Consider the following 12426-nt stretch of genomic DNA (forward strand, 5'->3'; position numbering starts at 1 on the left):
CCATTTGTATGAATTACAAAATGGTTGCAAAAACTAGTTAATTATTCCCAGTCTGTCCTCATACTGTACTTCCTTGAAACAAAGCACTGGTATTATTAACCAACTTCAAATATTGCCATTACAAAACTGAGGTCTGTTAATTTTACACACTAAAGCCATTTAGTAAAAACAACCGAAACAACCGCCTGGATGGAATTTATGCCATTTATTACAAGGTTACTTGCAACAAAATGTAAAAATTAGACAGAAAAAAAATCTGACAGAACAGCCGAATGGAGCCTACACTAACCTACTCACTAATCAGTCACAAGATGGCGCCAAACAGTTATTTTTTTCCAATATTTCCATGAATTAATGTTAAAAAAAAATCAATAAAATTAAAGTTAATTATTCCCTGGCTGTCCGCATACTGCAGTTCCTTGACACAAAGCACAGGTATTGTTAACCAACCACAAGTTTTGCCATTAAAAAACCGAGGTCTGTATATTTTAAGCCATTTAGTGAAAACAACTGCAAAAACAACCACCTGGATGGACTTATGCCATTTATTACAAAGTTACTTGTAACAAAATGTAAGAATTAGACAGAATAAATTTCTGACAGAACAGCTGAATGGAGCCTACACTAACCTACTTACTAATCAGTCACAAGATGACGCCAAACAGTCAATTATTGTTTCCATTATTTCCATGAACTAACGTTATCAAAAGTTGATAAAACTAAAGATAATTATTCCCTGGCTGTCCTTGTAATTCCTTGAAACAAAGCACAGGTATTGTTAACCAACCACAAGTTTTGCCATTACAAAACCGAGGTCTGTTCATTTTAAGCCATTTAGTGAAAACAACTGCAAAACAACCACCTGAAAAGACTTTGTCATTTATTTCAAGGTTACTTGCAACAAAATGTAAAAATTAGACAGAAAAAAATCTGACACAACAGCTGAATGGAGCTTACACTAACCTGCTTATTAATCAGTCACAAGATGGCTCCAAACAGTCGATTATTGTTTCCATATTTCCATGAAGATGTTAACAAAAATAATAAAACTATAGTTCATTATTCCCTGGCTGTCCTCATACTGTAATTCCTTGAAGCAAAGCATGGGTATTGTTAGGCGACCACAAGTTTTACCATCACTAAACCATTCAAGGTCAGACTAACTCATACCATTCCAAGGAACCACATTAGTCTGTGCTGAAACACGTTGTAGTTTTATCCTGACAGGCGTTTCTAGAATGACAATCAGATACAGTGAGCTGATCTTTGACTCTTCGAGCTGTCAGATTGTGGAGTACAATGATCTAATCTAAAGTGTGAGACTACAGGATGATTCTCAGACCAGCGCCGTCATATATTTCTGTACGCTAAGACGTTCCTTTATCTTCCTTCCAGCCAAAGCGCGTTCAAACCTTACATTTTAAACAGAGCCATTTATCATACAACTCTCGGCACAAAGAGCTTCCAGACAGAACCTGCATGGAGAACAAAGAATTCATATTCTGTGCAATGCAGCGATGGCAACCTTTGATGTTGATGTCACCTTATAGATGAATTGCACCAGCCTCCTGTCTGAGAGTTATTCCCAATTTCCTTCAAGTCCACACCCACAAACTTATTACTTTTTTTAGGTCAACTTTAGCAGGATTTCATTGTTAGAGTCCTCGAGGAATGGTGTGGAGGAGAAAACAACATGAGCACAGACAGCAGACGCTCCGCAGGACTGATTGTCCACACTTTTGCAGTCAACAAAGGAACACAAACCTTGAACATCCACTGTAAAACCACAGATGAAAACGTGGACAGTTTGCTGTCATCTCTCTTTGACTGTGGTCATGGAAACTGATCAAGGGGATATCAGAGGCCAGGTGAAGTGTTCGCTTGCCTCCAGCGAGCCATCTGAAAAATGACAAAACGGCAAGCAACAGATTTTTTTACAGCCATAGTTTCTCTGACAAACTCTCTAGCAATCACAATATAATCAGGTATAACAATTAGAGGCAGTTAGCTTAAGGTGATTGATTTTCAACCTAACATCTGGTGGAAATGTGGAGATAAATGTCAATTAATCAATTAATATAAATAGTCATGAAGATTGTTAATGGTGTTTTTTACCCAAAAATGAAAATCCAGCATTTACTCATCCTGCAACGGTTCCAACCCCTTTTTTCATATTGAACAGCAAGGAAGACACAAAAAATGTAGTTATTTAAGCAAAAAAATACAAAAAAAAAAAAATAATTAAACCAGTACAACAACAACAAATAAACATAACCCTTATTTCCTTTTGCTTTTTCTTGTTCACTCAACTTTTGAAAACATCAGCTGCACTGACCTAAAATTATTTGTCAGTAACACAAAAACATTTAGTTGGGATAACATAATATTATTAGTTTTTAGAGAGGTGAACTACTCTGTAACTTTTTAAGTTGTGCCAACTGAAATGTTTTTGTCTGCAGAACTGGAATGCCTTAGTTGAGTGAACAAAAGAACCATAATCTTTATTTCATTTCATCTCGTGTACTCAACATTTTATTTATTTATTTATTTCACCTTTAATTGATAGGACAGTAGAGAGTACAGACAGGAAAGTGTGTGGAGAGAGGGGAAGGATCAGCATAGGACCTAAAGTATGAATCTAACTCTGGTTGCCAAGAACATTGGGGTGTCATGTGTCTATGCACTAATTACTAGACCATTGGTGCCGACATGTTCTCACCTTTTGAAATCATCAGTTACACTGACCTAAAATGTCTGAAGTTGAGTAAACAAAATATATTTTTGGAAATTGGTAGGCTACTAAGAAGTAATACATTATCAGAACAAACCAACAGTTTGAAACAAACAAACAATTTAAAAAAGCTAAAACAGAGACAAATGTTAACAAAACATTTATTTAACACAGAATTAGAAACAGGACAAGCGATAAAACAACAATAATGGTAAACAAGACAAAGATCAAAACATGACAGGACAAACAGGGAAAAATGTGGTTGAACCGTACACCTGAAAGAGGTGGTCTGGGGTACGGTTCACGCGAAATCTGGTCCGGTTCACTTCTGGTATGAATGTGATTGTACCAAATAGCGGAAGTAAACCGCCAACTGTACAACAAACTATCGTTTTCATAACGTTCATTCTCATTCATGTGTGTATCACGTACTTTACCTTGGTAACAAGCACAGTGATATTGTCCACTTGTCTCTTCCAAAAACAGCTTCTGCAGACAACGCGTTACGTTTGTTAGACGAACATAAATGCGAGTCGCTCTCTGTATGTCCAAAACCAAATGATTCAGTAAAAGCAGAACAACCGTGCTGTGTGCACGTCTTACCATTTTGCCACTTTGCTTTAGTGTCTGTCACCTTTCAACAGCTGTACACAAAACAGCAGCTTAATGATGCAAGCGTACCACGGTTCAGAAGGAAAAAAGACCATCGCTGTGTCCGAAACCGCCTACTACTCAGTAGGTACTGCATTTGAATTTAACCGTACTACTTAGCCATTAGAAAAATACGTTCTAGATAGTATGACTGTGAGGAGTGTGAATGGAATTCGGATGTACTACATCTGCCATTTTGTCATGGTCACGTGACCTACCTGCGTCAGTTGCATCGCTTCAGTCTTCTCGCTTGGGGCATTAGCTCGGGGATAGCACAGCGTGCATGGGATGCGCATTTAAGAATCTCACGGGTAATGGTAAGTCATCCAGGTACTTCTCGCATACTGATTTTCGAATTCTATGAATTCGGACATACTACTCGGCTTGCATACTGATTTTAGCGTACTATATAGTATGGAAGTATGTGGTTTCGGATGCAGCCAGTGTGAACACAAACCAGCAGAGAAGTGTGGCAACTTGCAAGGGGGGGGCAATCCTACTTGGGTACAGTCCAGGCAATTAAACCAAGTGTGAAAGCACCCTAAGTCGAAGGAAAATGAATGAATGAATGAATGAATGGATTGATGCATACTACGAAGGCTGCCTTCTGACCTTTAAAGATTATTCATTCCTGACATTTATTTGTATTCTCGATTGGCCAGTTTCTAGGAAACTCTATTCCAGTGGAGATGCATGAAAGCATTAAAGTTTATTTCTAAATACGCTATTTAACATTAATCTACTAAAGCAAGTCACTCAGTCTCAAGGACACTAATCTGGCTTTACTTTGCACAACGAATGACAAAAGTGCATATTTAAATGACTCATCAAACTCTTTATAAAGTGCAGCACACAGAGCAAGAGAGAAAGAATTCTTTGAAGGACTAAACACGATGTTTCGCATAACCAACAGAATCATTTGATGAGGGGCAGAAATGTGGATCTTTTCCCGGGAAAATGCAGATGAATGAATGTGCAGGCTGCATTATGAAGGGGTCAGGAGTGTATTAATTAAATTCACCTAAGGACAACGTCGGTTTTCATCGGAGAGGGGGGAGATATTTCTTTACTCTCCATTTCTTCAAATAATAAAAAAACAGACAAGTCTGAAGTCTCAATTTATGCAAAAATATTCCATTATAGAAAGAAGCTACTCAGGCCATGCCATAGGCTGCCTCAGCTTCAAAGAGCAGCCACACTGAGACTGTACTTTGCGGGGAGTGCAAAGACCCATTACATTACATGCTAGCAGTGGGTGCCTTTAGATTACCACAGCCTGTGAAGGAATTAGAATACTGATAAAACTGCCAGCAATGAGGGCAGGGACGCACACGCCGCCGTCTATTCTCTTTTATCTATTGTGCTCTCTTACGTAATTGCCGGATGACGATTTTTACTCACGGGTTACTCTGAGCTGAAAGAAAACAGCCTATGAGTAAGAGAAACTGCTTCACTTCGTGTTCGAGACAGCCCATGATGACGTCATTATTGCAGAAGATATTTATAGTAATGAGCTCTGGGGATGGCGACTATAGGGGACGTGTTTACCCTTTAAAATAAATGAGGTGAAGTACAAATTCCATTTCCCAGTGGGAATTCTGCTTATACAGTGCATCAAGAAAGTATTCATAGTGCTTAAATTTTTCCAAATTTTTTTATGTTACAGCCTTATTCCAAAATGGATTAACTTCAAATTCTACACACAATATTCCATAATGATGTGAAAAATGACTTTTTGAAATTGTTGTAAATTTAATGAAAAATCACATGTACAGATGTATTCACAGCCTTTGCCGTGAAGCTCACCTGTGGTATCCACCTGTGGTAAATTCAGTTGATTGGACATGATTTTAAAAGGCATACACCTGTCTATTTAAGGTCCCAGGGTTGACAGTGCATGTTAAAGCACAAACTAAGCATGAAGATGAAGGAATTGTATGTAGACCTCCGAGACAGGATTGTCAACCATTTGTGCATCAATCCACTAATCAGGCCTGTATGGTAGAGTGGCCAGACAGAAGCCACTCCCCGCCTGGAATTTGCCAAAAGGCATCTGAAGGACTCTCAGACCATAAGAAACAAAATTCTCTGGTCTAATGAGACTAAAATTGAACTGTTTGAAGTGAATGTCAGGCGTTACCTTTGGAGAAAACTAGGCACCGCTCATTACCAGGCTAATATCACCCCTACAGTGAAGCATGGTGGTGGCAACATCATGCTGTGTTTTTCAGCAGCAGGAACTGGAAGACTAGTCATGATAAAGAGAAAGATGAATGCAGCAATGTACAGAGACATCCTAACTGAAAACCTGCTTCAGAGTGCTTTTGACCACAGACGGTTCATCTTCCAGTAGGACAATGACTCAAAGCACACCTCCAAAATATCAATGGAGTGGCTTCACAACAACTCAATGAATGCCCTTGACTGGCCCGGCCAGAGTCCAGACCTAAATCCTATTGAATATCTTTGGAGAGATCTGAAAATGGCTGTACACCGTCACTTCCCATCAAAGCTGATAGAACTTGAGAGGTACTGCAAAGAGGAATGAGCAAAAATTCCCAAAGACAGGTGTGCCAAGTTTGTGGCATCATATTCAAAAATACCTGAGGCTGTTATTTCTGTTAAAGGTGCATCAACAAAGTATTGAGCAAAAGCTGTGAATACTTATGTAGAGGTGATTTTTCCGGCTTTTAATTTTTTTATAAATTTGCAACAATTTCAAAGTCTTTTTTCACATAGTTATTATGGGGTATTGTGTGTAGAAGTTTGAGGAAATAAATGAATTTAATCTATTTTGGAATAAGCCTGTTACATAAAATGTGGAAAAAGTGAAGCTCTATGAATACTTTCCTGATGCACTGTATGTGCATCAATGCAAAAGCACAGATTAGAAATTAGACACTAAATGAGCTTTTCTGGCAGGTTCTCTGTATATTATAGCATTGATTTTAATGTTCTTAAATGTACTTACAGAAGAGATGCTGAAGAATATTAAATCTTAATATTATTAATTGTTTATGTATTTATTAGCATCTTTATCTAATTTGCATCTTTGTTCTGTATTATTTGTGCTATTATTTACAATTAGTTTATCTGCTCAAATTATTGACTCTGTTTACTTTTTTTTAATAGTGTATTGGTGTTAGGCCACAGTTTCATTACTTTCATTACTCATTTTCATTTCATAATTTCACAGTTTGCATTACTTAATGTTAGTTAGCTCTCCAGTATTTAAGGGAGATCCTGGTGTATTATAGGCCCTGACATCTGACGTCCACTATGCTCAATTAATTCTGGACAATTGATTATTCCCAGAATATGCGCCTTTAGACTGCAGCTCTGCACAAGTTTGGCCAGAGAAGAAATGGTCATGCCCAACTGAGCCTGGTTTCTCTCAAGGTTTTTTTCCCCTTCATTTTCATCAATGTGGAAAGTTTGTTCCTCACCACTGTCGCCACTGGCTTGCTTGGTTTGGGACTTGTGGAGCTGCGCATCGATGGATTTACTCTTCAGTGTTTGGACTTTCAGCAGTGAAAGTAAATCACACTGAACTAAACTTCAACTCTAAAAACTGAACTGACACAGTTTCAATATACTAGAACTTCTATGTTAAGCTGCTTTGACACAATCTACATTGTAAAAGCACTATAGAAATAAAGGTGAATTAAATTGAAAAAAGTTTATGTGCTTACTGATGGGGTCGGATTACTCTCTTCAAATCCATCCCAGCATAAATCAACATTTATCCTTTTTTCTCATTACTTTTTTAATATGATTATTTGAATCAGTATTTCATCTTTGAAATAATTTTGACTAATAAATAAAGTTTAAACATTACCTAATTTAGGAATTTTCGGTTGAAGTGTCTTTGTCCCTATCTTTGTCTGACAAAACTCTATCCTCAGCAGCTACCAAATCAGGTCAGAAGTCATGGAGACGTCTTGAGTGGACCTGGACTCTTGGAGAATTGGAAACAACTGGTCCTAATTTTTATTTGATATGTGTTAATAAAGTCTAAAGTGATTTTGCTATTTTCCTGTGTTAATTTTGTTTAAAGTTTTTTCCCTTTTATGCTATAGACTTTGTATATTAATAATATAGCAGCCCGAATGCTGATTTTACCAGTTTTTAACCAGATTAGATAAGACTGATAAGAAACAGATTGTACTTTGAGTGTGTGTGTTCTATTCATTTTTTTTGGATCGTTTCACAGGTTTGGGGTCAGCTCCGAAATGGCTTTCTGACGTTTGTATGTTTGAGATATTGAGATATTATACACACTCGTAGAAATGTTTTAAGTCTTTCTCCATTTTGACCAATCAGTTTAAAACATGTATGACGCAGTTAATGACGTTATGTAAGAGTATAATTGTTAATGTTTTGAGATTGTAAGCAGAGCAGCCTACGAACTCATTGTGAGTGTTGAAGCTGGCTTCTGCTGATGAAACTGCAAACTATCTTCAGTAAACTTTCTTTTTAATTGAATCTCTGACTCCGGCTCTTCTTCATCTGACAGACTGGCCATTTTTGGGATCAATCTGTAAACTATCCCTACATTACTAACAAGAAATAATAATAATGAACAATACTTATACAGCATCTATTATAGTTCAACAGTGACTAATGCATTGAAATCCAAATTACTGCTTGTTAACTGTTAGTTAATGCATTGTGATATAATGAACTAATAATGAATGACTTTATTTACTAATGTTAACAAATATGAATAAATACTATAATAAGAGCATTTTTCATGGTCTGTTCATGTTAGTAAATACATTAACTAATACATATTAATTGTAATGTTTGCCTATGATTATTAGGCCAGTTTTTTGTTGTCACGAAAGTTGAAATTAAGAGTTGTGAGATTTTACTTACAAGAGCTATACAAAATAGTGCCATGACCTCATTTTGTTAGGGACAAGTATTAGTTATATAACCCTTTTGTTGTTTTTTAACAAATAAATATATTTTATTTTAGATTCAGAATAAATGTCTTTAGTATTTTACAGAATAAAAAACTGAATAATACAAAATTATAATAATTTTTCTACAATAATAGCCCAGTCATCTTTTACATTTTAATTTGATAGCCTGTTACAAAATCGTGCTGTTGAACTCCTAAGAATAGCTAAAATTAGAATTGTTCCAAGTTCACTCACGTTGTTGTCATTATGACGTAGTGAGAGACGCTGCGTGCGTAAGAAGCGCAGCTGGCCGTCAGGAAGGGAGGAACTACAAGCAGAGGATTAAACGTGCGCACAATCCTCTTGTCTGCAAATGTTAAACAGAAACAACAGTATTCTACATTAAGAGGATGTTTGCATGTGCTCTGTTCACAAATAAACGCCTTGACGACGATTAACTTCACCGTAAAAATAAGAGAAATATAAAATGGCTAGCAGGTGAGTTGTGGTGATTTCACATTTACAGCGATTTTTTTACAAGCAAGTCCAAAAGAAAATGCCTTTGTGAAGTTGGCTTCGGCTGTATCTTGCAATGAGTATTTTACACGTCGCGTTAAGTCCATCTTGTAAATTATGGAGACTTCGAGAAGGGAATTCTAAAGCGAAAATATTTCCTGCAGAGTTGCGTCTTCCAAATTTCTAGTGCGCCTGCGCAAGAACGACAAGTCATTCTGGGATATGTTGTTTTTAGTATTGAGGGCGTCACTGAACGTACAGGAGATGAATGACGATGTGTGTACATCATTTAGAACAAAAGCATTATTCTAGTCATTTACAGTATATGAGAATGAAAGTTGTGACAATCATCAAAACCTTACAAAAAAAAAAAAAAAAAAAAAACACTCGAATAAAGTGCACTAATGTTTGTTATTTGATGTGTTTCAAGCTGAAAATTGACATGCTGTGGCAACAATGTCTAAGAAAGAAGATTCAGGAAAAAAGAAAGGGTAGGTATAACAAATCACAGTATGCAGTATAACACATTAATGTAATATCTCATAAAAATATAGCCTCATAAAAATATCAAGTACCAGTTCTAAATCAATCAATCTGGATTTGCCTTTTTGTGTGTGTAAGCAACTTTATAAACTACTGATACTGTGTCTTAAAATTTTAAAGAATGCTAATATTTGTAGCATTTATTTTTAGAAAGTGTGTGTGTGTGTGTGTAAAATATATAATATTTTCCAATATATAAAATCTAATAACATGGGATATTTTATACTGACCTATTGCCATTTTCTGCAAATTAAAAGTTTAAATCATAATATTATTATTATTTAAAATATTGAAGGCATTATTAATTTTCAATAGTTTATAAAATAAAACAAATATATTTTTTTTTTATTCAGAAAACTACGAATAAGGTTTGATTGAGTGGAGCTTGTTTGCTATTTGTTTCTCTTTTGACATTTGGACCCTGTTTCAGAAAGGAGTTTAAGTGAAAACTCATAGTTTGTTAACGTTGAAATGAGAGAAACTCTAGGTTTTCCATTTTAAAATGGCAGGTTTGTCAGAGTTTCTGTTGGTCTCTTTCACCTTTTTAAAGACGAAGCGGTGTTTCTCGCCTTATTCATTTATTGCCTACATTTCAGTCACACAATGAACAACGTATCGAGAATGGTTTGTCCTTTTTTGGAAAAATTACAATTAGATTCAATATCATTTTAAGTTTTACCTTTGATATTACAGCAAAAAATAATAATGAGCTTAAATTTACTGACCTTTCACAGGTACTTGTACTGTAACTAGATTAATAGGATTATTACTCCTTCTAAAAACTATATTTTAATACTGCTTACATTCTAAATGTCATATCAACCTCTACCACTTGATCAATTAAAAAGTCAGACACACAAGTGCACTTTTAAATCTATCAAAAACTCAATTTTAGAAATTTGATCTTAAACTGATCAATGTGTGTAAAAGTGGGAACCCTAAATTAAACATTTCCTCTAAACATTAAGCTAAGGTTATGTGCATTCTTGTTTTGTCAAATCTGTTGTAGAGACTATGCAGTAGCCTATCTTATGTATTTTAATGCAATTACATCTGAAATAACTTCAAAATTATGGCCAATTCCCCACTTTTCAAGTGAAAAATCTATAAACATCACACATTACTTTACTCATTTTATTATTATACCTAAATATTTAAATGCTTTAAATATTTTAAATGTAAACCTCTGCATTAACTTGAGCATCTATGTTTTCCCAGGCTAACTGTCTCTGTTTCACTGATGCAGTGGTGTTGCTTTTATTAAATGAAAAGTTCAGATGCAAAAACCTCTAAATGCCATCTGAAATTTTCTACTAAAATGACAATTTTTCTCAGCCTCCTATGTTTATGTTCAGTTATTTCAATTTAAAGGCAATGAAAAGAACTTATTCGTCACTATAAAAGTAAAATTACTAAGCCTACACACAGGAGTTGGAGAAAAATGCTACTTTTAGAAGAAAATATCAGATGACTTTTAGAGGTTTTTGCATCTGAACTCTTCAAATATATGATCATATTTGCCATAACTTTGCATGAGCACATCAAGTTCAGCTGGAGAAAAAAATGCTAATCTTTTTTTCCAGATGTTGCCATGGTGACTCGTAATATCTGCACTCCATTAATAATGCCTTTTTATAGTCGTTGTGCGCGCGCCTAACTCTGAATTAGTCTACTCAGACTCGATTGACCCAACTCAGATCAGCTGTTCAGAAACAGAAAACTGTGAGTTTTTAGTCTCTCGGTAAGTCAACTCAGTGTTCAAGTTTAAACTTGGAGTTGGTAGAACCTCCTTACTGAAACAGGCCCTTGGCCTTTTAGATTCTTTCTTTTTCTAAAATGAATATTAAGTTTGCATTTGTAAATCTTTATTCAATATATATGTCTTCAACTTTTATGCAGTTGTATTTCCCCTAACCCAAGTTCCTAAATATGCCACAGAGAGGCCATATAAGCTTAAATTCCAAGTATTAAAGTGAGTGAAAGTCATTCATTGTTTCTGGTACAGGTACTCTACTCTGATCTTCATTGAAATTCATTTGAACAGCTTTGAAGTGGTCTTCTATGTGATGAATTAATTTTATTATTGCAAAATAAACTCTGATGCTAACACATTCATTGCTCAAACTTTCTTATATGCTGCTCGGATTCTTATTTTACATTATTTATCTATCTACAGTTCCCACCAAACTGAACTTTATGCAGAGGTCCCTGCGTCATGCCTGCCCATTGTATATTCCCCAGAGTACAACATCACCTTCATGGGCCTGGAAAAGCTGCATCCCTTTGACGCTGGCAAATGGGGAAAGGTCATTCGCTTCTTGAAAGGTGCGCAAAACCACCGCAGGTGCAGTTTGTAGGAGAGAGCTGCTCTGACCGGTGTGTAAGGTGATCTAGGAAATACGATATGGAAGAATTGGGGAATCAAAGGGCTGCAGGAATGGAAGTTGGGGGGGGGGGTGTATTCTGTCGGTGCTGGGATGTAGAGAAGGATAGAGAGAGGAGCAATCAGTGAGGCAGAGATAATGAGGGAAGCTGAACTCCCCTCGGGAGCGGGAGCAAGAGGATGTTGGCTTCTCAGCTGCTGCTGCAAGGTCAGGGGCAAAGTGTAACTCTGGCAGCTCTTCAGATAAACTAGTCAGCAGCGCAAGCTCTTTTTCCTCATTAGTTCACTTAACGGCACTGAATGACTACAGTTTGCTAAAATTTTGCTGAGCCTCCTTGGCTCACCGTGTATTTCTTATTCAAGTGTCAGATATTCATGTTCACATTCATCGCTGCATGTATATGATACATTGATTTGTTTCCAGAAGAGCAGTTCATCACCGATGAGATCATTGTTCTGGCTCGGGAGGCCAGCGAGGCGGACCTTCTTGTGGTTCACACAGCGCGGTACCTGAACAGACTTAAGGTAGAAACACAGCAAACCTGGCTTGCATTTTCACGTCTTTCCCTGACTCATTATTCCAACCCAGGCTCATTGGAAAAAACATTCCTCAGCCTACATTTTTGCCAAACATAAAATACATTACTCCGGGATGGTTATGTTGCACGTTTCAATGAAAAATCTACTAGAGGGTG

General features: G+C 36.4%; 1 protein-coding gene across 2 annotated transcripts in view; it reads left to right on the forward strand.

The window, feature by feature from the left end:
* Positions 1-8598: 8598 nt before the first annotated feature.
* hdac11 (histone deacetylase 11) overlaps positions 8599-12426 on the forward strand; it is a 55679-nt gene continuing 51851 nt past the window's right edge. Inside the window, exons 1-4 of one of the 2 annotated variants that reach the window (XM_056468033.1) lie at positions 8599-8787; positions 9236-9296; positions 11525-11673; positions 12156-12256. In XM_056468033.1, the coding sequence (XP_056324008.1) occupies positions 9262-9296; positions 11525-11673; positions 12156-12256 (285 nt within the window). In that variant the 5' untranslated portion in view covers positions 8599-8787; positions 9236-9261. The remainder of the gene's footprint in view (positions 8788-9235; positions 9297-11524; positions 11674-12155; positions 12257-12426) is intronic. The other variant, XM_056468034.1, reaches the window with a different exon arrangement.

The sequence above is a fragment of the Danio aesculapii genome, chromosome 11 (assembly GCF_903798145.1).
Source record: "Danio aesculapii chromosome 11, fDanAes4.1, whole genome shotgun sequence".
NCBI lineage: Eukaryota > Metazoa > Chordata > Actinopteri > Cypriniformes > Danionidae > Danio > Danio aesculapii.